The sequence below is a fragment of the Echeneis naucrates genome, chromosome 15, assembly GCF_900963305.1.
Source record: "Echeneis naucrates chromosome 15, fEcheNa1.1, whole genome shotgun sequence".
Classification (NCBI taxonomy): Eukaryota; Metazoa; Chordata; class Actinopteri; order Carangiformes; family Echeneidae; genus Echeneis; species Echeneis naucrates.
Window position 1 is genome coordinate 8964182 of NC_042525.1, and position 27774 is coordinate 8991955.

Genomic DNA, 27774 nt, shown 5'->3' on the forward strand with positions numbered 1-27774 from the left:
AAATGTAAATGAACAAAGTAAATGCTGCACTCATGATTATATTATATCCGTCGTACATGGCGCGATGTGTGAATGTTTGACTGAAACATTTCCCAGCACACCGAGCCGGGATCACTGAGGGCAAGTGACGTTCACGATCCATCCCGGGTTTTGCGGTGCGCTCCCCCTGCGGAGCCGACGACGAGTCTCTCTGGCCAGCGGAGACCGACCGAGGCTGAGCGTTTGGCGGAGGGAGAGTGAGCGGGGCTGCCCTGGATAGACTGACATAAGAGGGGATTTACATTTTAACGGGCGTCGTGCTCCGCGAAAAAACAACTACACGGCGGTCCGACGAAGCGAGCCGATGTCGCGTTCACGTCGGCGCCTCTACCATGTGTCATCGTCGTGAGAGGATTGAACTTGCCAGCAGTCTATATTTGCCGAGGAGGGAAACCAATACAAGGTCTCGCTGTCTCGCTGGAGCGGAGTATTATTAGCAGTTCAGACAGTGCAACAGTCTCTCTCTCTGGTATGTAAAGCATTTCAGCCGTAAACGTGTAAATAAATAAATAAAGATACGAAGAAGAAGGAAAAAATCCTCGCAAGAAAACTAAACAACCTGTGGGAAAGTGAGCCTTTCGGCTGCGATGGTTATATTTATAAATGACAGCGGTCAAGTGCAGGAATAATAAAAATAATAATAATAAACAGCGACGGTTAGGAGCGTCTTTTACACGGTAATAACCCCCTCTTCCGCCAGAGACGAAAACAGGATCCGACCTCCGGCCAGAGCCCACTCCTCAACCTGCTGCCATTTAAACCGCTGCAGCCACTCAGGAAGCCTCACTCTGTTTTTATATACTTCCCTATGTTTTAGTGTTTCTTATGGTTAAACACCCAGCCATGTTATAAATGCTTTGAATCGGCTTTATTGAGGTTGACCTAAATTGTTTGCTAGTCCCAGTAGATATTTCAGGCGTGGCAAAAGTGTCATTTTCAGCAGACAAATCATAGAAAACCTGGTGTAGGTTAATTTTAGTGCTTTTAGTGCTTTCATGTTTGCAATCATCAAACCGTTTCCCGTGTGTTTGAATGTGTTTGTTAACAAACAAAACTTAAAGTGCTTAGTCTGTTTATTTAGTTTTTATTTTTGTTTTCTTTTTCTTTATAGGTCATGCATTGCAATTACACAATAAGAAAAACATCCAAATTTACAATGCAGTGAAATACTAAAAAAGAAGAGAGAGAGAGAGAGAGAGAGGAAATTTGTGTGCTCTGCAAAAGATAAACATTCACCTGGCTCCCATGCTGCCTGCCAGAAATCCTCTTCTGCACATCCTCAGCCATGCCTGCTACTACCAAACCTGCAAGGAGACAGACACCTGCTCAGAGAAAAAATGCCCAGAAAGTGATCAGCACCAAGAGGCAAACTTTTAACTCGAATAAACCCCAAGGAAGAGCCATAGAGAAGACCCCGAAAGCACCCACTGAACCAAAAAGGTCAACAGCCAGCGCCCAGGCACAGTCAGGGCGAAGTCCCCGTGGAAGAGGGGTTGGTGGGCCTGCTGGTCAGGGCTGTGGGAGGGCCCCTGGCAGAGTTAACCATGCCATAAATGTAACAGGATCTGCAAGGCTAAGACGGCTGAGCAATCTTCCTGACCACTTTGGCGACTTACAAGCCCCCCCAGGGCGAAGGACGTCCCTGCGGGGAACGCGGGTGTCCGTTACTCCCTGCGAGCCTTCTAAACCTTCCCGAGGAAGGAGAAACAGCAGGGGGGGCACGGGAAGGCGCGCGGCATCACAGCACAGAAACCCAAGAAACCAGCCATCGAGCACCAGCATCAGCATTTCAGCGCCTGACGACGATGAGGAAAAAAAGAAGCTGAACTCCTGTGATGTTGAAGAAGAACTTCCAGTGTCTCTAAAGTCTGAATTTGAAGATCACGCCAATGTCAAAGATCAAGGACTGGGAGTTCAAAGTGCCACGAAGGGCAGCCCGCTTAAAGCGGATTCATCACAGTATAACGACACACCGGGGGACTGTGTGGAGCGCAGCAGTGACAGTGCCACAACTCAGCAGGACAACAACGACATCAGTCATAACAGTGAAGACGACTTGAAGTGTGTTGCTTGGGATGCTGCAGGTGATGATGTTGATGGGCAACGAAAACTCGGCGGTGACAAAAACAAAGACAGCCCCTCTGAGCTGTCCGTGCTAATGAGCGACTGCTCACCGGGGGTGCAGGGTTGCTGCAAGGGAAACAACACTTCATCCATCACTGGAAATGAGCTTGATCATTTTGCCAGCTATAATAAGCAAGATGATGCATGTAACATCATTCAAGTAGAAGGTAACTTGTTGAAGTTGAAAGAAAATTGGACAGATGAAAGATCAGTTGTCACAGAGAGAAAAGAGGGGATAAATCACGAGACAAGAGAGAGTTTAAAGGAGGAGAAAGCAGTTGAGAGACAAAATGAGTGTGAGGAAGCAGAAGACGGAATTTCTGAGAGGATCAGTAACTGTGAGGGAGTAGGGCACGGAGAAAAGGAAGAGGAGAATGATGTATGCATCAGTCCTACTGACCTCCAGCCTGACACTCCACCCTCTCAACCTCCACATCCTCCTAATTCCAACAATGAACTGACAGCACCGTCAGAACCAGCTGTAAGTTTGCTACCAGTCTCCAACACAGCTACCTCAAATCCCACCAAAGCCCCCTCCACCTCAGAGGCACTTGAACTAGACGTTCTGAGCCAGGGTAGGACTGACCTGCAACCTACCAGTCTTGGTGCTAAACCGCATTTCCTAGGGTCCTCAGCTGTCCCTGAAACTGCCCTGATAGTACAGACTATTCTAGTGAAAAGAAACACACCGGTTATTATCCACAGTGACTCCCTGAAACATAGAAGCTTGAGGGAGTCCAGCCAGGGGGAACCACAACTCCACAGCTCAGAAATCCCTTCTCCTCAGGGAGAAAGACACGCTTGCACACCAGCAGAGATGCAGAGCAAAGATAATGCATCCAATCCAGAGGCATTGGCGCACCGCAGCCAGAAAGAGACAACTTCGCTTTCATTGTCATTAGTTCCTCAGTCAAGCACAAATGCTGTCACATCTGAGTGTAAACCAAACCTCGGCGAGGACACTTTTGGAGTAGCAGTGACAGAGTCAGACTCGGTGCCAAAGATCTCGACTCCTTCTCTGGACAGTAGCTCCACATTGTCCTGCAGCTCAGAGAGCACCCGCTCTTCTTTTTCATTTGACACTGAATCAGAGGCAGGGTATGGAGAGCACAGCCCTGCTCTTCTGCCCAGAGCCTGGGGCACAGAGGGGGCCTGCTTTCCCTCTTTGGCTGCTCCGAAATACCAGAAGAGAGAGCGGAAGAAGCGGAGCAGGTGTGGGGCGTGTGAGCCATGCCTGAGAAAAATCAACTGTGGCCAGTGCAGCTGCTGCCTGAACCGCAGGACTGGCCACCAGATCTGCAAGCTGAGGAAGTGTGTGGAACTGAAGAGGAGAAGACCCTCGTCCCCGCTAACGCTCTCTGATGCAGAGGTAAAATTCTATTAAACCTTCACCAGTGTGTTTTTTGCGGGGGGGGTGCAATCAGATCTTGTTTTTCATCTGCAAACTGTAAATCTGAAGTAGTTGTAAAAGATCAGTAGTTACTGTCTGACTTCATTGCTTTTGATCCCAGATTCCACAGCTGTCCGCTGTTAGCGGCAGTGATGGAGAATTGAGTCAGCCAGACAGTTAAAACAGAAGGTTTCGGTTTCATATTGTGAATTATCTCGGCTTGATGCTCTACTCTGAACTTCACGGTGACTTCCCGTTGTATATGGGAGAATGTGTAGTTATTAAAGGGGAACTAGTGTGCGTGTGTGTGCGCACATGTGGAGAACAGAAATCAGGTGTGAAAGCATGGGCAACTGGAGCGTGGAAGATGACCTGTGTGAAAAAAGAAGATGCTGTCAAAAGAAAGCAGCTCAGCACATGGTGGGAGTATGTATCTACCCTGGTGAATGTGTGTGTGTGTGTGTTTGTGCGAGTGTGTGCCATCTGTGGTGCAACCAAGAACAAGCTATTTTGGCCATAACACGTAGTTATTTTATATATGTGTGTGCATGTGGATGGGAAGGGTTATGGAATTAAAGCAAATTTGAGTTAGAAGGTTTTGCACATTGGCAGTAAATTTAATTTTCAACTAATTTTAAAAGTCTCACTCTGTCAACAAAGAACTCACAAAGAATCATCACTGTAATTTGCTGCTCCTCTTGACTTCACTGCGCTTTATGCGGATCATCATTTAGCTTCCTGGATCATAACTTTCCTCCACTGGTTCAGTGTCACTATTCTGATAGCATCATTTCCAGTTTTCTAAAAACTCATTCCACGCCGCCTGCTCAGCAGCAAACTGGAGACAAGGCAGGTCAACAGCAGTGAGGTTTAGCAGCTAAAGCTAGATATATTTTTAGGAGTTGGTAGAGCTAAAGGAGAATGACTGCAAGTAAGCGATAATGCTGCCTCTTAATTTCCTAAAGTGTAAGAAAGCAACTGATGTCAGCAAGTTCACAATATCAGCTTGACAAGTTTAGCAAGTAGCTGTTGACCCATATATTTTCTCTGGATTTGGGTAAGACCAAAACAGAGCTAAAAGGTCAGTGAATATTCTGCTTGGCTGAGTACAAAGAAACACAACTCCAGGAGAATTTTGCTTTCTATAGCAGAGGCCATGTTGAAAAAGAGAGCTATCAGCAAACTTTATAAAACTTCAACAAAATGTGTATAGAAATGTTTTATTGATGTTTTCTTGTGAGATTAATATATTTTCAACGCACTAGAAACCCAAAATAATCGATCATTTCATTGCTCACAGTGTTTAAACAACATTTAATCATGCATGGTACTTTATTTCAGTAGTGTTACAATTATTCAGAAGAATGATGAGCTAAATTGCTTGGAGCATTTTTAAATCATGCTCTTTTGTCCGTTGTGTACTTGTGTAAGGCTATCAGGCCAATCTCCTTAAAGATTTTGGTAGGTGGGAATAAAAGTTCCTCACAGCAGCTGGCTGTAAGAGCAACATAACCACGTACATTGTTCAGTGTTGTCCGTGTGGCTGAGGGAGGTATGTCTGTGCACAACTGTGGGTGAGGGTGATGTTTAGAGCAATGTTGCCTCTTGCCTTGTATTTAAATGCATAAGTGATGAAAACACACTTTGAGTATATTTCTTTAGCTGGTGTGTGTAACCTGAGGTAAGCACATTAAAAAGCTTGCTGGCCAGTCTGGCTGATCAAGCTCACACACCCTTCCAATGAATGTTTCTAACCCAAAGAGAAAGGAAAAAAAAGGGGCAGAGGCCACAGAGGAGTTCATGTAGTGGCATGTGAATTTTGTTTCTGGTTTTACCATAATGAGTCTTTAGTGGCTGGCGTGGCTTCATCTGATGAGGTTTGGTCATTAAATGTTATATACATACTGTAAAGGGAAACACACACACACACGCACGCACACACACACACACACACACACTACACGGATTCAGCAGTGTAGTAGTTATGTGTGAAAAGACAAAGCATGAAAACAGCCAGAATGAATGTTTTGCACGGAGAGAGTCAAGCTTCCCTAAAATGTCTGGTATCACTCAGGCTCGGTGGCCCCCTGATGGCCTCGCCTTGTGTTGGGCAGTGAGGACAAGTTTGAGACCTGGCCCTAACAACACACACACACACACACACACACATGCTTGAGTATACATACTAGAAACAAAATTGTTCAGTTCATGGAGTGCAAAGGTTCCTGTGTTTGTAGAGTGAATGGAACTGAACGCCCTGACATGTTTAGAGCTGTAGGCTGCATAACTGAGCTTTTATATGGACTTACAATAGTAATGTCAGGACTCATAAATGATGTCATTAACATTCACTTTGAAGACTATAGTACAAACACATTATAATACAAGTAACAATTGACATTCAAACAAGCAGGAAGTGACCTGTGTAAACAGTTGGCCCTCATGCAGTCAGTGCAGACAGCATTTTTCCCTGCTACACTCAGAAAGTCTTCATAGCCAAAAATATACAAGTTACAGACATTATTCCAGTTATGTTCTTTCCAAGTGTATTCGGCTGATGGTATTTTGCATAAGACTGCTGTGATATATTGAGATTTTCTCCCCATTCACTACAATCACTGAAGCAGATGAGAACTTTACTTCATCTTTGACATAAAGAAACTAAATGATGCTATACATTTAAGTTTATTTCACATGTTATGTGTGTTAAACAAATGCAAAAGCACAGCCCTCACAGATATCATTGTTAACTATGAGTCACCTCAAATCCACCTGGTGATGTGTACTTGAGGTGAACTTCCAGTGCACTTTAATTACATAGCAAAAGAAACATTCATTTCAGTACAATCCAGCTGCAGGAGGACACTATACTTCTCACAAATAGTAACTTGCAAGCATCCAGACCAGCCTCTCCTAAAAACTCCCCTGCACGTCTCCCACTCTTCCTTCTTCTGCTGCAATGCATTTGCCAGAGGAGTAGCACGTATCAGGGAAACACTTGCCGATCCCTTAGACAGCATTTTGATAGAAAGGACGTGCAGCCTGCAGCAGCCTGTAGTGTCTGTTTGCCTTGGCATTTAAAACCGCATCTTGATGGATGGCTTGAATCTTAGCCGCATGATTGTTTTAAAGGGGTTAGCTTATACATATACATACAAATGGCTGCATGTGTGTTTAAACAAGGACATTTTAACCACTGATGTGACAGTCATTGATCTTAACTTAGAGATTTTAAGTGAGACTGATTGGTTCCTGCAGATGCCCCTGTCAGGTCTGATCTCCCCTTTCGCTCCTCTCACATGCACCTATGGAAGTCTTCATCACAGACAGTTGCCATGGTGTTCTTAGTGTCAGGTGTTGAACTTTGACCTGCCTCGGTTGTCTGACAGAGTAGTCTCAGGATTGTAATGAGGATTACTGGAGATAGCCAGTGGACATGCATTACTACAGGTTTAAGACTTTGAGCTTGGTAACCTACATCCAGGTAATTAGGCTAAACTGTGCAGGTTGTCCTGCTCACAGTGGGTCAGCAACAATCTCGAGCTGTCTTCAAGGAATGAAGCTTATGAGTAAGTAACAACATCGATGTCAAAATCACAAACCTTTTCTGTTTTTGATATTTTTCACAGGGTATTTTTAAAAATTGTACAACGGTTGTAAAACATAAAATGTGGTGACACCTGTCAAAATGGACAAAAAGTCTCCAGTGCTGCTTCTCCTCCATGTTAAAAAATACAATTTCTATATTGCAATCATGAATCATTGTATCAAGGTTTGGATTTTATTTCCCAAATCGAAAACACTATTCACCAACAAACAATTAGTTACTGCCCCTGCTCCTTGTCAGTGTTGGTAAACTCTACAAAACTCTTGAAACATGATGACCCCTGTCCTACATGCCTTTCATTTAAAAAGAGGCTGTGTTTTTTACTTCATAGAAAAGAGAGAAACTGTGGCGCATTATCCCTCCCAGAGTTTTAATTCTCTACAGGATGATGACTTAAAATCAAACTTCACTGAAATGGAACAAATGGCTACCCTGAAGGCAGGACACCTTGTAGTGAATGATCAGCAGAAATTGAAAAACTACATGATGTGAACATGCCAAACATGCAATAAGACAGGATCCCTTCAAAGTCACAATAGTTTGGTGTGCCATGAAGTATTCTGGGTTTGTCATTGAAAGACGGATCAACTCCTTTCACAAAAACTGAGAACAGATTCCCCCACATACAGTATGCATGTGGGCATGCTGGCAGTAAGCAGAAGGACAGCCTCATGTCCGCACTCTTCATTTTCCTCCCTCTTCATTACGTAAACGTGTGGGACAGAAGGGGGCCGAGGTAGCGAGGAAGATTCATGAAATGTCAGAGAGACTGCCAACATTTTAACAGAGCCAACTCGTTATGACCAGGCAGAGTGCGTGGTGCTTTGGCCTGTTCTTCTTCTCTGACTTGTCCTCATCTTTAGCAGCGACACACATTTTATTACACATACTGCTTTGTATTTTCTGTTAACTTGGTTCGGGCCAATTCAATTTAAAGCAACCCTGTAAGGTACTTATCTGTAATAGCTGCGGGGTCTGGAAAGTGGCCCAGAAAAAGGGTCTGTGTAAGAGGGAAAATGTCTGTTTTATTTGATTTAGGGTGAGTGATTTGGCCTGAACATACTACACTATACATCAGTGTCAATGCATGGCCCAGGCTGTGCCCCCCTTACATCCAACCAGAGACAGTCACTCAGTGATGTGGGACTTCTTTGTGCGTTCAGCTGTCAGGCATTCATACAGAGCTGTGTAAACAGACAGCAGTTTTCATGTGATTTCATCTTAATAATGTTTCTAACTCTGCAGATATTTGTCGTGTTAAAACTGTGATAACATCAATGCTCCACTGCAGAGATCTCTTGGGGTCTCTGAATCTGTGAATTTGTGCTGTGTTGTGACTGTTGTATGGCTTTAAGTCCTTGGATAAGCTTTGAAGTCGTGCCACTTGGTTTCTCTGGGTGAAAGGAAATCCTCACTTTTAGCCCGAAAAGAAATGCCACTCAAATCCAACCAAGAGCAGACAATTGAGAAAGTGTATTCATGCATCAACTTGACCTGGCTAATTTAGAATATAGCTTATACACCTGAAGAGGATAAAAACTCTCATCTTCTTGCCCTCTTTGCTGGAATAACACTCACTGAATTGTAATGAATGTAATGAATTCACAAGCTTGTTTATTTCTTGCCTTTGTTCAGCTATTGATTCTGCTCAAGGCTCCTACTCATTCTTTAATGCGCCACTGCAGTTTGCGTGCTTCTGTCTGCAGACATTTGTGTGTGTGTGTGTGTGCATGCACGCATGCACACATGCAGTCAAATGGCCAACATGCTTACTCAGCATGTTGTGCTAGCATAAACTTAAGTAAGCCTTTTCCTGTCTCATTGTGAGAGGATCTGGGGGCCCCATGCTGCCCAGCGTGCATACTGTTTGTATTTGGGTCAGTGTGTGTACAGTGTGTGTTTTCTCTGATGTTTGTCTTACATCAGAATACATTAATTGGTATTAATAAATAAATACACGTACCAAAAGGATGCACAGCATTAAAGAGGATAAATTGTTGGCGCATGCAGGATCTGAAGTTCATCCCTTGTCTCTATTATAGCTTGGAGGTGTGGGAGTTGCAGTGACCCGCTGTCCCCGCATCATGACCAACCACTACCAGCCCTTAAATTGATTCCATGTGCGCTCAGGGTGTGGTGTTGAATGGTGCACATTTCCTTCCAAAAGTGGGACTGTAGTATGTTACATAATGCGCTCTCTGTTTATGTATGTGAAATGGAATTTTGGATGTGAAATAATTGTGTCCTTAAAATATCGTCATCTGTGGTTTAAAAATTATACATACAGGAAATGGGAAAGCTGTAAACCGGCATTTATATTTTTCAGTGTTTGCTGAAGAAGTAGCGTTTATAAAGAAGCTTTGATTTATAAGAGGTGTGAGATTGTGGAGTGGATGTCCAGCATGGGAACAGGTTGTACAGTTTTCCCTTTTTCACGTTTAATACCGCTACCACATGCTATTGCTTGACTAATAATAGAATTCGTATTTGATTGTGATCATCAAAAACATCTGATATTGATATTGGAGATTTTTGATAGAAACCCTGCACATTTGATGATTGAATTACTCTGACCAAGACGTGTATGATGAACTATCACAAACATACAAATAATTTCAGATCCTATCTTAGCCTTTCCATTGCATAAAATGTTTAAATGTTCTATCATTCTTTAGAAATGTCCATACTGATTTACATTTTCAATGATCTTATTAAATCAACTTCCAGTGCCCTCACAAACATACACACTCCATCATGATTGGTTGAAAGTCAAAATTTTACTAGAGGAGTAAACCCCTGCGAACGCCCCTTCTTTTAAAGATCTGTAGCTTTTTCAAGCAAATGATGGACAAGTTTACATCAGTGGCTGCAGTAATGACAACTATGGGCAACGTTTGTGTTTGGCACAGCTCCATTACTGGGCAGGTCTCCAGTGGGTCAGCATCCAGATGTGTCAGAGACAGTTTACGACTGCAGCGCAGAACAACTTTCTTTACCTCGCTTGCATGATGGAGTACTGTTGCTCTGGGTGATTAATGTCTACGCTGCTTGTTTCTAATGAGAGCTGGGCAGCTTGTAAAAGGGGAAAGCATATGAGGCACTTAAAGAGCTGTAAATTAAGGGTGCAGTGGAATATTATTAGCACCCGTGGAGTATTTTTGGATAAAGAAATGGAGTGGCTGGAGAAGGAGGAATTGTTTGAAGATGAGATGCAGTCTACAACCAATGCAATTTATGCTCATGTTCCATGATGGGAATAACTTTAGTAAAAATGGTAAAGATAGTTCAACACAACTGGAATAAGATTATGATTATATATTCGGACGGGTTGATGTGCAGCTGTGCATTGATTGTTTGAAGCATCTCTGTACTCTGATTGGTTGAATTGTAACTGGCTTGTGATGGGTCGGTTTGCAGTTCTATTCTGATTCATTGGTTTGCAGCTCTGTTTTGATTGTTTAGTTGGTTTGCAGCCGTTTTCTGATTGTTTTGTTGATTTTTTTTGGTTGATTGTCAGCCGTATTCTGATCCATTTATTTGAAGTCATTTTGAGAGCAAATCATAGACAAGCTTTTATATTTTAAGTAATCACATCCAACACTTCAATTTATCATTAAAAATATTTGCTTATCAGTTTTCCATAGAGTTACTCTGCATTATTTAATTTAATATATTCTTTGGACTCTTTGGTTTGAAATCACTTTGACAGCACTATTAATTTGCTTTGGAGAAAATCTTCTGACAAATGAAATGAATGTAAACTGTAGCGTGAAGTCAATATTAGAACTGGATAAAGGTGTCAGCTCTGCATGGCAATGATTGTTTCTTACAACGGTTGGTAGGTGTGTTCCTTTTACTGGCCTGTTTTATCTTTTAGGTTGGTGTAACCTGTAATACCGTAGTTTGTAGTCAATAAAATAAACCTGTCAGACTAGATGTGACATTCTTATTCCCAGAGCTCAACAGCAGCTGCCACAATGAATACAAACCTATATAATAACTAAATGGAAGCTTGCAGCTATTTATTAAGTATGGGAATCAAAATCATTCATTCATTCATTCAACTTTATCTCTTTCTGGGTCTTGGGGGGAATCAAAATAAACCAGCTACAGTTATTAACCTGTCCGGATGAAAAAGGTGGGTGCTAAGTTGTTTTTGCATTATTATGTAGATGTGATTTGTACATGCACATAGATTTTGCAGTACAAGTTTATTTTTTCTATATGAGGTTTAAACACTGAAATGTGCCATGTCTTCCTGGTTAAGCAGCGTTAATTCTAAATATGCAGCCACTAATCCATTTTGTGATCAGAGCTGAAAATAACAGTTTTTGTAATGTCGACTGAAGTTTTTATTTACAAAAAGCGCTGCAAAAAATTACTTTGTGGGATGAAGTTCTCTCCAGCACACCACACATGTATTACAAGACTCTCATCTGCATCTGTGTTTGTTTCACAATGTTTTGGAAATCTCTTCAGGACAGTTTAGACTGAATAAGCTTTTTTATTTTTAATTGTGTGCATTCATAGACGTACACTAAATTGTCATCCACTGACCCTCAGATGTGATACATCTGAAGTTATCCGTTGAAGAAAATCATTAGAGAAAAACAATTGCACTTTGTAGCCACCATAAATATTCAAATTACCGCTCGGGCAATGTTCCAAGGCACCTATGCAAAAAGCCACACCATGCAAGAGTTTGACTGTGATAAGTTGTTAGCTTCTAACTGCCTAACTGACCAACTGTTGAACTGTGTTGTATGATAAAAACAGACTTATACTAATGAGACTTGGACTGAGGTAAGCCTCTCTTTTCTTTGTTTGTTTGTTTGTTCAAACTGCACTATAATGTTAAATATATTGAAATGGTAAGGTTTTGAGATGCATATTGTCGTTACAGCTGTTGATTTGATCTTTCCCTCTTGACTAAACCACTTGGTATAATGTGTTCATGAATACCTTTTGGAGATTTGGACATGGCTTGCTGCTAAATCCATCAATGTAACTGCATCCTCCAGCGTAACCTGCATGTGCATTTGTTTCACCCTCGTGTTTGAATGGCTATTGCATGCTGAGCGCACTGATATGTTATGTAGCTGCATTCTCTCTGCCGCCGCATTCAAACACACGGCTGAGGTTGATTACTAGAGAGTTACCGACAAGCTCTGGCTCCGGCTGCCTTCATGTTTCTGTGTCCTGGAGTGACCTCAGTCTTTTGGCCACATGGTTGCCTTTAAAAGGGGTAGAGTACTTTACTCTCACATAACATTTTTTTTCTTTGTCTATTTGCTTTCTGTCTCTTAGTTTTTTTCCTCCAACTATGGCTTTTCCTCAGGGAATTGTTTAGAAAGAGAAAAAAACTTTGGGGTGGATGACTGAGTAAGAGCAAAGATTGTTGAGAGACTGAGGAAGAGAAGAGTATGGATGTCATAAACATCCTCTTTCCTGCGAGATCATGTGGGAATCTGAGGTGCTGTCCCTCATTACTCACTCAACATTGCCATGCGGATAACACTGTTGCTGTTTGTTCAAAGACACGAAGTGATGTAACACACTTAATACTGTGTCAAATGTGACAGAGCACACCACTTCCTTATAATAGATCACATGCCTCAAAACATCTGCAGTCTGGCCAGGTCCACTGTCACTGCTTAACAGAAGTATTTCCTCATTATTTTAAATCTTATTTCCATTATTGATTATTCTGACTTTTTTGATTTACTGCACATCATCAGTTCATTATCATATGTATAAAATGTCAAAAAATTATAAACATTTCCTGGTCCAAGTTGAAGTCTTCAGAATTTATAATTTGTTTGTTGTTGTTGGCCAGGCGTATAAAATTCAAATATATGCAATTTATATTGATATAAAGAAGTGAAATGAAGCAGGTTGCGATTTAGGAGAAGCACATTTTTGCCATTTTTCTATGATTATGGCACTTAGGCAATGAATACATTTCTATCAGTTGTAGTTACATCATCAATGAAACATTTTAATGAACTGGTCATTTCTTCAGTGGGTGAAGGAATTCAAGGTACATCGCTAAAGGCATAGAAAGTGTTGTTGAGATGCTTCAGGGGTTAATGTCTAAGCAGTGACGGATTTGTTTTCCTGTGATCCAGATCCAGCATGTGTGCAGTCTCCATTCCACAGCTTGTGTCCGATCCATGTGCGTAAGGCTGGAGTAAAAAGCCCACATAGGGGATCCTTTGTTTAGGAGAGTCTAGGCATGGAAGATAATTTACAAGCTGCTAAGGTCCTCACGCCATTGGCTGATGAGGCGCTGTCTGCGTCTGCGAAAGGCATCCCGTATGTTTGTGTGTGTCTATACGTCTGTGTGCGAAGTGAATGTGTGTACGTGTGTGTGTGTGTGTGTGTATGTGTGTGTGTGTGTGTGTGTGTGTGTGTGTGTTGTCTGCTGTAGCAGCACTTTGCTACAGTGGCTCACAGTCACCCTAGTCATGACACCAAGGAGCTTGCCCTGCACACAGCTACTGTAGCCAGCGTTTTCTTTTGAGGCTGAAGAAAGGCAAAGCAAGATGGCCACCAATACCTTTTAGGGATATGCTGCCTAAACCGGAGGGGCTTCCTCCGAGGACAGACAAGGTAAAGGCAGCCGGAGTGTTCACCCTGGGGTCTATTGTCTCGCTGCAGATGGGTCAACTACAGTGGAGCTCTAGAGGTTATCATCTGTTGTCTCTCTCGCTCTCTCTCTCTCTCGCTCTCCTACACCGGATTTAGCTGATTGGAGCGCTTTATTTGGAAGCTGCTGTTGTCATTGTTTGTACTGAAGCACTGAGGATCTGGGCTCCTGTGTGTTTGGCTTGTCTTTTCCAGGTGGGTTTTAAGGATGTGACAACAAAGTCAGCAACAAAGAGGTTAGTTTCCACGGTAACAGACACCTTTCTTCTCTTTCCCCATTGCATGTCTTTTTTAGCTGTTGCATTGTATGAAAAGCCCCTTTTGCTTCCCCTTTTCTTCTTCGTAGTGTTTTGGACAGCCATATTTCTACACCTGCTGCTTTGTGTTTATCACAAAAGTGGGGTGCTTGTAAGATCTGGGTGCTAACTTGTAATTTGGCAGGCTTTACTTGTTTAGCTGCAGTAATAATGGTATTATTGTGTGGTTTGTGGAGGAGGTCACGGTGTTACTGATGTCAATACAATCTGTATTATTTTATTGCTGATAAAGTTCTAATTCATGCTGAATTGAATTTTGTTAGGTTTATTGCCATGGTCTCCTTTGTCACTCTTCTTTTTATGTAGCATGTTTTGTGTGTTGAGTTGAGCGCACACAGGAAACGCTCTCAATGAATGGAGAAACTGTTCACGTGTTGAGGGAAATACATATAAACCACTACTTTAGCGCTGAACCAGGAAGGAAGCATGTGTCTTCGGTATTTCATTGTGAAGTGTGTTGTGTGAGGAGGATAAATATGATTTGCACACAAAGTGAACAAAGGAAAAATAGCAAAAAGATACCTCCAAATTTGGGTCTCACAGTAGTCAGTTGAAATCTTTGCACAAATGTAAACATGTTTGTGTGCCCCAGTGGCACTGTTAGTGTGCTTGTGTTGAGTTAAGTAAGGATACAGACCTCTCCAACCTCCATGGAGACTCATCTCTTGAGCGAGGTTTGTTTGGATTAAAGCAGCAGTCACACTACTGTTGCTAGGATCTGCCTCTGAAAGTTTAGCTACACTTTCGAGTAAGCTTTATTGATTTATAAAGCTTTGTCATGTGCAACATTTGGTAATTGTTTGTCTAACACAAAGAAGGAGACTGTGTTTGCATTTAAAACAGCACAGCATAATGCAAGTGACTTGAGTCCCCCCCCCCCCGAGGCAGACACAACATGCACAGCACAAAGACACAGCCCTAACACATCACAGACCCAGCTCTCTCCAGAGACCCAGTGGCTAAATGAGAGGCACATGACTCTGCATTTACATCCTGAATTAGGCTTTTTGTTATCACAGGGCTAAATGCAACATAATTAAAAACAGGGGCTGTACTTTGATGTCAGCTTCAAATCATGAACACTTGGATGCACAAATGGATGCAGAGTCAGGCACATGCATACACACATATAGAGACACGCGTGTGTCTGGTGCAGTGCTGGAAACCAGCCAGTGCTGCTTTGTCATTGAAAGCAGTGTATTGTGGCAGACACACTGCCTTTTCCCCCCTCTCTCTCGTTCTCTCTCTCTCGCTCTCTCTCTCCCTGCTCCCCTTCTTTTTCCCTCTTTTTCTCACCACCCCGTTGAAATGCAACGATGAACCGTTTCCATGTGTTGTGCGGAGCAGGTATCTCACCCAGTTGCATTGGCAGCTTCAGCACAGCCTCAGTCTGAGGTCCAGCTAGCTGTTGCATCAGCTTTGTGTTTCTAGTAGTGAGGCACAGTCCTGACAGAGTGCATTGGGCTCGAGAGAAAGAATCAAAAAGGGTTCATATCATTAAAAAGTGAGAATTAGCTCCACCATACTACTTACGAGCTAATGCCCAAGAAGCGTTGAATGAGACATATAAACTAAAGAAATATGGAATGGCTGTTGACAAACTAATTTTGAGTGACACCAGCTTTGGTTTTGGGTTGATTTTTAATATTTAGCATTATGGCTAAATACGTTTTGTATCTGTGTATGAAAAGCCATGTAATTGTGTAAGTGTCAGTCAATAATTGCAGTTTCTTCTTGGTGTACTATTCTTTTCTGTTAAATCCATTAAATATTTGTATGCTATTTTTAGATCACTGTAACCTAGTTTGTATCTGATGGAAACAGAGAAAAAAAATATAACTGATATAACTGTTTTCTTTTTTCTGTTCAGTCGTGGTTTAAGAGTCTGGTTTAGATTGAAGTACTGCTGCTGCCGTGCTTGATCTGTGGGCTTGGGTGCACGTCTCCTGCTGTAAAGTACATTTAAACTGTGGCTGTGATGGAGTTTAATGAGTGCTTATGCCAGGTAAATAGTGATAAAGAATGTATCTCCAGCTCCCCCTGTGCAATTCCAGTTCATTAAAGGGAAAAAGGGATGCCTGTCACACATACACGTTAAGCATAAACATGCACTGCACACTGCTCACAGTAAGGCACACATGCCCTGCAGGTCTTGCAAACGGGTTTAAGATCCTTTTGTCAGCTGAATCTTGGCCCATAATGTGGTTTTGTTAAAAAGCCATTATGCTTTTAGATATGCCATCTGTTTGACTGTAAGCATGTCTTGATCTTACTTGAGCACTACAAACATCAGGAAACATTGGAGGGGTTTGTTCAAACTGAAACTAAATTTTAACATTCTTAAAATATCATAAAATATTGAGGTGGTCATATTTTGCATATAAAGTCATCAGTCAACAAACAGCAGTGGAGATTGCACCCATATTTCACATTAGGGTGGATTTTAAACTTGTGAAAGTAAATTTGGGAGGCCAACTGAATACTGTAGTGTTGTGTTTCTTAAAATAAAAAATACTAAAATAAGAAGAAGGTTGACTTAACTTTCAGTAGATTGTAAGATCACTCAAGATGATGAAAAATGCAGAAAAACTGTATAGATTAATTGATTAATAGTTTATCAGAACATATTTCCTTCAGTGCCCTTAATTTCTAAGATAGCATGTAAGCTCCACTGGTATGCTGCTTTGAGAAAAAAAAAAAATTAACTTTGCTGTGATAAAAGCAAACCTGTCTCGCCCTATATTGATTTTGTTCCAGCTTATAGATTGACGTCTATGATTGTCAGTCAAAGATATTGTGCATGCAGCTCTGCTTCTGGGGCCAATCAATATGTCAGTGGACCTTTGCATGACTGTAGTTTTGGCAGACCAAATCCATTATAACTCAGGGGTCAAGCAGTGCTGTAGCGAAGCTCTATGTGGATAAGAACCCTAGCGGGTTAATCGCCAAGGCAGCTGTGAATAATCACGTGCTTGCATGCACATGCACGCATGCCCAAGCACACACCTACAAACTCAGCACAAACAAGACATGTACATGCACGTTGCACAGATGCCCTCAGTGACCCACTGGTAGTGATGCAATCTTGAATAGTGTGTTACTCAAAATGTTTACTTGTTGGCTCTGTACTTCTCATGGGTCTGTGGCTCTCAACCCTCCGCAGCCTAGGAATGTGGTCCTGATTGAAGCCTTGACTGAACTACATAGTTTATCTTTTTAACTAACTCTGTCTAAAGATTGGTTACTGTGAGATTTTCAAAAAGCTATTTTTTTTTGTTTTCACATGCCATAATATTTTCCACTGCCTTGACAGTGGCTGCAGCAGATGCTCATACCATGCTGGGAGGCAATCTGTTGTGCTGTGTGCCGTGACTGTTTAGAACAAGCTGAATCACTGTTTACTGCCAGAGCTTGTTGAGTCACCTCTCTCCTCTTGTTTCCCTCTCTGCCTCCCTGTCTCAGGTGGTTCCAGAAAGTGGGTCGGTAAATGGCAAACGCAAAGCACAGATGGATGACACCCACACGGCAGCAGAGGAGGATGAAGGGGAGGAAGGCCACATACCTTATAGAAAATCTCCCCCCATTGAAGACTCATTCATCCATAACCCAGTCTTGGACCAAGTCGGGCGACCAGCACTTATTAAAAGAGAGCCCGGCCTGGAGCTGACCAGCATTGCACTTCACCAACACATATGCCCTTCCGTGACTTCACATAATGGTTCTGCTGAGACCCTCACAAAACCTAACGGTGCTAAAATGACCGCTGAGTCACTCTATGATCTGAAGCCTGCATTGAAAAGACCCATGCCGGAATCAGAACCTCAAAGGACAATAATAGCTGCTGTCCCCAAGGACTGCTCTGAGAATGGACCCAAGACGCCTCCAGACGACATGTTGGTTCCACTAAAGAAGATAAAGCTGAAGGAGCCGTGGATGTGGATCACTGAACACACCAAGGGACAGCAGAGCGATGAAGAGGAAGTCTGCGAAGACCCACTGTCCACACTGGCTGCTGTCGTGTGTCTTTCAGTCAGAGAGAGGAAGGGACTGGAAGAAGAACTTTTCTGCTCAAGTTCCTCCATTCTTCGCTTCATCAAAACAGAGCATCCAGATTTGCACTGTATCAAAAAAGAGCCAGAGGACCTAAAGATTGACTTGTGTCCGAAAAGCACTCCTGTTAGCCTCGAAAGGACTGCCCAGCCTCTGAAAAGTGAACCACCTCCAAGTACTTTGCTACCAAGCGTGCAGTCTTTGGCAGAGAGGAGAAATCTTAGTGTCGATCAAGCTATTGCTATTGAGGCCTTGACTCAGCTGGCAGCTGTACCTCAGAGCTGCCCAGGGTCCAATAAAGCTGAAAGTAAGTGTGAACATCCCACTTCTACTGCTCCTCTATTTTCAACCGCCAACACAAATACAACCCCACAAGAAGCCAAACCCACATCAGCTGTCCTCTACAACAAAGTCTCGGTTATAAGCTCACCACTACACCAAACATCAGTCATACGCCCTCCTGTGGCCAGACAGGCAAATGTCATCCAGTGCTCCCGGCAGCCAAACACAAAACCTTCTTTGCAGGATCTCCTAGAAGCCAGCTCGGACAGTGATAAAGGACCATGTAGGAGGACTGAACATTGCTTTGGTTCAAATGTCATTAAAGCAGAAAGCAACTATAAAGAGTTCAGTCAAGATCGTGAACAATTGTTTGGGGAGGACATCGATAGGGTTGGTCAGACAAGGAGAAACAGAGATGAGGAGGAGGTGGCAGCTCAATTGGCAGATTTGGCTTTCATCATTCAATCTCGACACAGCCAGCAGTCAGAGAACAACCCTCCGAAAGGAACACCTGTATCAGCCATCAAATACACTTACAACTCCCAGCTGCCCCCCAGTCAGAAAAAGACCCTCATAAAAAAAACAAAAGCTACACCACCTAAGCCCAGAAAGAAGAAGATAAGTGATGGACTGGAGGGAATCAACTGCAGGACCCCTCTGTCAAAACGCATGCCAAATGGCGAGATGTCTCACAAGAGCAGAGGACAGAAGATACTACCACAGGGGAAATCAGGCCTTCATCACAAGAGGAACCTGTTTCTGCCTCAGGCTCAAATTGACCTGAAGAGATACTTGGCTGAGGCTGAGGAGGAAAGGAGGCAACTCATCTATCACAGTAACACACACAATGCAACTTTTATAGGGCCACAGAGACAGAACTGCAGCACTCTCACAAGATTCACATTTGGTCAAGAAAACCAATCTTTTAACTTTGCAAATGGTCCACTCCACCAACACAATCCATGCAATGGTCATGCCACAGGACTGGAGCAGGAGTGCGAAAGGCACTTGTTATCTCAGGTACTGCAGCCCTGTGGTGGGCTGCAACACGGTGCTGATCCAAACACCAGCCCAGCAAATGCCTCTTTCTTCAGCCACACCAGTGGCCACCAAGGTCTGGCTAATGGCTTTGCAGGGGCTAGACAGTCCCCTCCTCCAAGTCAGCAGGGCTACTACAAGCTGGAGCAGTCAGGACCTGTCACCATCCTATCCACGGCTACTGAAGGGGATCTGGCCAATTCTGCAGAATCAACTCCATCCAAGAACAGCGTCAACAGCTTTCTGCAGTCTCCAATGAGTTTTTTGGACACCCCTACCAAGAACTTGCTCAATACACCTTCTAAAAAAGTGGCAGATCTCCCAACCTGTCAATGCATGGGTGAGTTACTGAGTTACTGCTTTTTGAGAAGAATGTAATCTGGTCGCACCTGCATCATTATGGCATTTAATTTACTCCACTGAGAGGAAATCTGCTGTTTTTCAACCCTCTGAAAGTCTGACTTTCATGTTCTCTCTTTCTCAAATGCAAACCCATAGACAGACATGTACACACACAAAATTGTACTTCTATCTTTGTAAAGACATTAATTGACATAATGCATTCTCTCGTCTCTTTCTCAAGCCATCACAACTGATGCCTAAACCTAACCCCAAGCCTTCAGCCAAGTTCTTAACCTAAAATACTTCCATGTGTCAGGAAAACGCTGTTTAGAGCCTCACTATGTAGCTTTTTAACACACAAATACACACACACACACGGGTACTAGCTGTGTCCTAATTCAAGGACCAATTCAAGCAAAGAAGGCAGAAATTCTCTACCATATTTGGAAAAAGCTTTGGTATCCTTTGCAAAGCAAAGTTGACCACTCATGGTGTGTTTGGTCTTTAAATATGGACTTCCAATGTGGCAGCCCCTGAGGTCATTCCAGTTACCAGTGTATGTGTTACCATAAGTTTTATACCAGCACCAGAGATTTAAAGAGAGGTTAATGCTTGTCTTTTTTCCACAGACCAAATCATTGAAAAGGAGGAAGGTCCTTACTATACTCACCTTGGGGCAGGACCAAGTGTTGCTGCAGTGAGGGAACTAATGGAAAACCGGTAGAATAACTTACTACTACTTCTTTGTTTACACTGTGTGTGCTTACTCTGTGTATATATATATATGGGAGCGCCTACTATCACACATAAGAGTCTGCTAGTAACTCGCAGGCTTGGTGGAATGGGGCGGTGTCACAACCAAAGTGTCTGTCATTAAAAGGAAGTACTGCTGAGCCAGCTCAACACGTGCATGCTCTGTCTCGACTACACACAACACACACAGCATGTTGAAACAGGAAACCCTCAGAGCTGAGACGAGGGGCCCGTAAACCAAGGCGACTGCCTGTTTTAACAACTTCAGGACCATCATAGTTTATCTGACAGCCACACTTAACTGAAAAACTAAATTCTGTATCTTTTCATACACAAATGCATGTTTTGGTGTTTATCATTGAGTGCAATTGTGGCCACAAATGTCAAGTTTCCTGGTATACTATGCTTCAGCAGGTGATTCATATTTAATTCAGGGTTTATACCACACCAGAGTGTTTATACTGTGTTTAAAAGTTATGCAGTATTTATATTCTACTATAGCATAACAAATGAAGACAGATTTTATATATATACAAATATCTTTTGATATACAGTTCCATTTAAATAAATAATGTGTTAATTGTTTATATACTACATATAAATCCTGCTTATAAATACTAAAAGGGGTGTTGGAGCTTGAAATGTAGTGTTGTAGTGTGCTCATTTATTTATGCGTCTTGTCATTACATCATTTCGGGTAATCAGTTATTTGTTGTGTTAGATGTTTTATTGGTGAAATGTTCTCTGTAACTGGTCGCACTAATGTGTGGTCTTATGTATGTTGTGTATATGTCACAGGTATGGTGCCAAAGGAAATGCAGTAAGAGTGGAGGTTGTTGTTTATACTGGGAAAGAAGGAAAGAGCTCCCAGGGGTGTCCAATAGCTAAATGGGTATGTGGCTGATGTTGGTGCTGTCCCATGTGTCTTCAATACAGCATTATTTTTTGTGGATTCTACCATAGCATACTTGGGGACAAAAATTAAAGTCACCCTGAGATTCTCAGCCACAACCACAGAAAAACTTCAACACAATTATTTTGAGGTCTATTGGTAAATATTTCCATTTTCCATTTTTCATTATTTTAAAACCCAATTTTGTGGTTTGGCACGTCAAAGGGATCCATGAATGTGTAATATGGTATTTCTTCAAGTATTCCTTTTTGCTGTATTTATTTCAGTGTTGTCATTTGTATATTTTCACTCGCTTGTTCTGTGTGTCTGCGCACAATTATTGGACAGGTGATCCGGCGTGGCAGTGAAGAGGAGAAGCTTCTGTGTTTGGTCCGCCAGAGGCCAGGGCACTTCTGTGACACCGCCGTGCTGGTGATCCTCATTCTGGCTTGGGAGGGAATCTCTCGGCCCATGGCAGACCATCTCTATCAGGAGCTCACAGAGACCCTTTTTAAATATGGCTCACCCACCAGCCGTCGCTGCGCCCTCAATGAAGAGTGAGTACTTCTTTTTTCTGTTTTGCAGTGGCATTACCTCTTCCCAGCTTTTTTTTTTTTTTGCCTCTTCATTTAATCCTCCTTCTCTCTGTTTCCACAGTCGAACTTGTGCATGCCAGGGTCTGGACCCAGACACATGTGGAGCCTCGTTTTCCTTTGGCTGCTCCTGGAGTATGTACTTCAATGGCTGTAAGTTTGCCCGCAGCAAAGTGCCACGCAAGTTTCGCCTGATTGGAGACTTCCGGGAGGAGGTGAGGGAATGGTCAACCTTCAAAAATCCTGGAGGAAATCATCCATTGCAGTTGTTCCTATTTCTCATGTTTTAAAGATAAGAGCCAAGTGGATTATTGTGGATATGACAATTACGCCTATCAGCTAAATGGTTTTAAAGAACAGGCAGCCATTACTGACCCCTAAACTATTAAATCCATTACTCTTAGGAGGAAAAAATAGAGAACAACCTTCAGACTCTCGCCACTGACCTTGCACCACTCTACAACAAACTGGCTCCTGAGGCCTTCCACAACCAGGTATGAATTCATTAATGGTTAAATATCTTTTACTGTGTTCACCACAAACCTGATTCTTCTCAATTCTTTTTCTGTCAATACTCATAGGTAGAGAATGAGGAGACAGGGGAGGGATGTCGGCTGGGAAAGAGGGCGGGGCGTCCATTTTCTGGAGTTACAGCCTGTGTGGATTTCTGTGCACATGCTCACAAGGACACTCACAACATGAACAATGGCAGCACTGTGGTAAGAAAGCATTAACTATGACGTCATGCAGTGAAAAACTCAAAACGTCTACATTATGAGTCTAAATGCATCCCCAACCTATTTCAAAGGTCACTCCTAGTTTTGGTTCAGTCTCTTAAGTTATTAATCAGAAACAGCCAACTATTTGGATAAACAACTTCCCTTTGGTCTGTGTTTGTTCAGGTTTGCACTTTAACCAAGGAAGATAACCGTGCAGTGCGTAACATACCAGAGGATGAACAGCTCCATGTTCTGCCACTTTACAAGATCTCAGACAGGGATGAGTTTGGTCAGGTTGAGGGCCAATGGGCCAAAATCAAAAGTGGAGCTCTGCAAGTTCTGTCATCCTTTCCCCGAGAGGTGAGTGACGGACTAGAAGCTTTTGCTATTAGTTATGATGTTGTTTGTCCTTTCTATCTAATGGTAGGATCTGTGATTTAATCCCTTCGAAAACTCTTGAGCATGTATCACATTTCAAATCATGGATTTTTTTTATTTTTATTCTCATTTCAGGTGCGTCTCCTGGCTGAGCCAGTGAAATCAGCCCGTAAGATAAGGCAAGAAGCTCGTCAAAGGGCTCAGGCAGAGAAACTGGAGAAGAAGCTGGGACTGACTCCTCTTACTCCTGGGAAAATGAAAAGCGAAACACCCAACAAAGGTTTAAGACGTTTATAAGTAATATACTGAAGTCAAAAGGTTTTTTTAATTGCTATCACATCAGAATTTTATACATTTTTGTGTATTTTCATCTTCCACAGAGCCACAGGGCTGCTATAGCTCATGCCGACAACCACCCAGACCTGCCAGCGTTGGAAGGTATCCACCAGAGAGGGGCCAACACAGCACTTATAGTCAGAGCACCAGCAGCTACCCCACCATGGGTGCAGGAGTCACCCAACAGAGGGAGCTTGTTTCCCCCAGCCACCACAGTCTGCCTGGCCTCCAGTTTGGACAGAGTGGCTCAGCTCTTAGTTACAAGAAAATGAGTGATCACCTGAATGGTTATTCTCCAGTATCTGGTGACCAGAGTGTTCATTCAGAACATATACCTACACATAACACACTTAGTGACTACCCTTGTACTTTCAAAACTGAGCCCAATGTGGAGCACTGCTCTCCGCTGCGCAGACCCTCCCCCAGTGGGAGTGCTCCTCCTCCCTCCTCCTTCACCCCAAGACCTACCTCTGAGGGCCTCTTTAGCAGGCTCAATGGACTCCACAGGGCGGCAGGAGATTTTGCGGCAGAGGTCAGGGGTCATGGCCTCCAGCCGCTGTCATCTCTCCCCTTTCCCCCAGAAACTCCCCCTCTTGAACCAGAGGAAGTTAAACAGGAAGAGGTGTGGTCAGACAGCGAGCACAACTTCCTTGATCACGACATTGGCGGAGTTGCCGTGGCACCGTCACACGGTTCCATCCTGATAGAGTGTGCGCGCCGGGAGCTCCATGCCACCACCCCTATCCTCAGGCCAAACCGCAGCCACCCCACCCGCATTTCTCTGGTCTTCTACCAGCACAAATCTCTAAATGAGCCAGGCCATGGGATGGCTATGTGGGACGCTAAAATGGCCAAGAGGGAACGGGACAGGGAGGAGGAGGCTGAGAGATTAAGGATGCAAGACAAGCTTGGCAGTGTCGGGAAGGACGGCAAAGGAAGTAGAGGTATGGAGTTGGGTGAGGAGACAGCGGAGGAGGCAGAGGAGACCAGGAGAGTAATGAATGTCCCAACACGCCAAGCATGGACCTCCCCAAGGGATGGTGTCATCACCGTGTCCCCTTATGCTCTTACCCAAGTTACAGGCCCTTACAATCGCTGGACTTAGTCAACATGATTTACAAAGACACAAACACACACACACACACACACACAGAAAACTCCTACATCCTGTGCTTCTGCCTTACCTCAGCCTACTTCAAACTGCTACTCTTATTTTTATGTCATTTTCATTGTGCTTTTCTAATATCCGTTTGTTAATTTTGTCCTTCCTCGTCTCTGCCTTAAAAGTGATGAGGAAGATCAAAGTTTGTCGGCTTTTTAACTGTGAGTTTCGGTGTTGGTTTTTATTGTAACAAGATGGTGCTTTGAAGCATTCAAAAGACATTTTTAAACTGGTTTTATATACATGATTAAGAACAAAAAAGATGTGATTATTTATTGTGATCATAACGATTTCTATTTAATTCCTGGTGTAAGCCTGTTTACTGCAAAACCTCTATGATAACCTGCATTATGTGTTGACGCTCAGAATTTATGTTGTACAGTAGGACAATGCTCCCTATTTCTGCCAATAGTTCTTTTTTCATAAGACATATCTTATTGGCTTTTACATTGGTGCCATTCTCACTGTAACTTTTGTTTTAGCAAACTCATTACATCGCAAAATGTAAAAAACGACTAATATTGTGCATATATTTACTACAGATTGTCACATGTAGCATCGTGCTTTCCTTCTGCTGCCTCTTACGTCTGTTGGCAGTTATTGAGAGAAATGTACTTTTTTGGTTTGTTCTTTTGTTTATTTTCTCTGCATCTGGATGGTTTGTCTTTCACGGATATGTATGGCATATAAAGAAGCACTTTTTTTATTTTCCTAAACTTAACTTGAAAAAGGTCCCAACCCATAGGCCTGAATATGTATGTACAGATAGAGATATATAAGACAGTTTAGCATGAACCCTGCTTTATTTTTACAGTTGTTGCATTTATTTGATTTTCATTAATTTCATTGAAAATGACGTACATATCTAAGGAAGTTCAAAACTTAGCATGATGAGAAATCATAAAATGCTGCATCAATGAGGTGCTTATCATTACTAGCACTTAACTCGTATTGACCTTTTTGAGTGTGATTATAGGACTTCATAAACCTACTGTACACTTTAATGGTGCTAAGGAGACCTCTATTTTTTTCAGAAATCAGAAAGAGTCAGACATGCTAACAGGATAATGCCAGTTTTTTAATGTCCATACTGTGGATCTGAATACAAAAGTGTTTTTGTCAATGCTAAAAAAATCTAACTATTTCTCATTTTCCCTCCACTCCATTTTGTTGGAAAACCACTTGACCCCTTCCACATCCCACTCAGATAATTGCCTAAGATGATTTCGGGTGCTCGGCCCTTGTGAACACTTTGTTTACAGATAGCTTTTTTACAGGGTCCGAATAAGGGGTGTTGGTATCAACTCCTGATGAATCAGGATCTTTGTTTTTCATCAATGAAATGTCAGCACAGCAAAGCATTCTCACTGATATTCACACTAACACTGGCAGTATAACATTGACTATCGGAAACATTCTTTGGTCCTTTACATACTTTGACTTCCTTTTGGTGCTAATAGGACAAGATGTCAAGGTACATGCATCGACTTAACCTGGTCACATGCTGAACAGTGATGGCATGGTGCTTTTTTGAAACTCTGCATACACTGATCTGATATATGATTTCTGATGCATTATTGCTACCAGACAACCGCATCGGTATCCCACCATCACTCATAATATTTTACAAATATCAGTAAAAAAGCTAATTATTGTGCTCAAATGTCTTCCACAGGTAACCCAACTGTCCAGCAACTCAGAAATCACAACGTACACACAAAATTAAATGAATGTATACAGTTTTTTAAATAGAAAGAACATTTTTAAACATCATATGACAAACGTTACTCCTCTAAATGTTTCTTTTGATTTACTGAGGGGGACATTCTCAGTTCACAGTGAACATCTTTGTATCAACAAGGAACTAATAACCAGCACCAGCATTCAGAAATCTGAAAAAAAAAAAGAAGAAATTATTAGTAGAACATGTAAATATGTAGGTTAAGCATTTTGTTTTTACTGTACTGTTTATGGTGTTTAGACAATGGATGTTTATTTTGAAACTGAATTACTGTGCGTTGATGAAAGTATATACAGTTTAGACTTGAGAAGAGACTAAATTTAGCATTCCTTTAATGGATGGCTGATCTCTTTCGGGATTGTGAAATAAAATCATATTTATATTTTGGACCTGACCATATTTTCCTCCTCTGATTTGTTGTCAGTGTTTATATATAGTATGTGTGTCATAAATATTAGCCAGTGGACTGTTCAGTTTAGTTACATGTGTGGGCTTTTTGAAGCATTTATTCATTGACAGCTTGCATCATATAATTACATTTGATATGTGAAGAAGGCTGATCTGTTTATAACAACTCAAATGGAACACAGTGATTCATTTTTGTTCAAGAAGCCTCTTTTTGTCTTCTCTTTGAATATCCCATTCTAGCCCACATGACTCACTTCTAGGGAATTTCAGTGTAGTATTTTAGGCTCTGTTCTATTTGTGATCGAAGGTTCCATTCTTGTTTTTCAACAACTTCTGCTCAGAACTATCAATAGAACTCTTTTTTCTCTCTCGGGTGATAACTGGGACATTAAAGTATTTGCTATTTAAATATTGAGATTACTTTCTTGTCAACATTCACAAACAAAGAGCAGCAACTGAGTAATATCTAAAGAAAATATGGACTATAGCTATTGCTATTACTCCATTACCATGATTTTAGATTAAATGATGCACTCCAAAAATGTTAAAAGGAATATTTAGCATCCAGCATTTCTGCTTATGCCAGTTCCGTTCATCTGTCCTTTGGCCACTGGATGTCCCCAAATTAATTTTTTGTCTCCCTATCCACCTGCTTGCGTTGGTGAGTTGAGAACAACATACCTGCCCTCCACAGGAGTTTAACATCATTGCAGAAACTTGTGGAAGTTTATTAACATTAAAATGCATTGCATGAACATTAAAAGGACGAACCGCCCGCTTTTTATTCTCCAGTCATACGAAAGATTAGTTCAAAATGACCGAATCGTTCACGATCGACACATCAGTAATGACAGGACCTGAGCTCAAACGCCTGCATGCGGTGAGGGCGCAAAGTTCAGGATAATATAAATCCAAAAACCAAATCATGGCGAATCCCCGCTGCCTGCACATGCGC

General features: G+C 42.3%; 1 protein-coding gene across 4 annotated transcripts; it reads left to right on the forward strand.

Annotated features, from left to right (window-relative positions):
* Window positions 1-187: 187 nt before the first annotated feature.
* Window positions 188-26805, forward strand: tet1 (tet methylcytosine dioxygenase 1). 4 transcript variants are annotated; one of them, XM_029521100.1, is made up of 12 exons: window positions 188-508; window positions 1151-3532; window positions 17588-19835; window positions 20467-20557; window positions 21389-21482; window positions 21831-22039; window positions 22140-22290; window positions 22480-22569; window positions 22657-22794; window positions 22978-23154; window positions 23308-23452; window positions 23553-26805. In XM_029521100.1, the coding sequence occupies exons 2-12, from the start codon at window positions 1325-1327 to the stop codon at window positions 24611-24613; spliced, it is 6612 nt and encodes a 2203-aa protein (XP_029376960.1). In that variant the 5' UTR covers window positions 188-508; window positions 1151-1324; the 3' UTR covers window positions 24614-26805. The 4 variants fall into 4 exon arrangements, with proteins under 4 accessions (XP_029376960.1, XP_029376962.1, XP_029376961.1 ...); XM_029521102.1 differs by lacking the exons at window positions 188-508; window positions 1151-3532 and adding an exon at window positions 11238-11298; XM_029521101.1 differs by lacking the exons at window positions 188-508; window positions 1151-3532 and adding an exon at window positions 13512-13772.
* Window positions 26806-27774: the final 969 nt, after the last annotated feature.

Coding starts and splice junctions, on each gene's coding strand:
- tet1 (XM_029521100.1), top strand. CDS start 1,325: ATGCCTGCTACTACCAAACCTGCAAGGAGACAGACACCTGCTCAGAGA. Junction 22,795..22,977: donor TGAACAATGGCAGCACTGTG/GTAAGAAAGCAT, acceptor GTGTTTGTTCAG/GTTTGCACTTTAACCAAGGA. Junction 23,155..23,307: donor TGTCATCCTTTCCCCGAGAG/GTGAGTGACGGA, acceptor TTCTCATTTCAG/GTGCGTCTCCTGGCTGAGCC.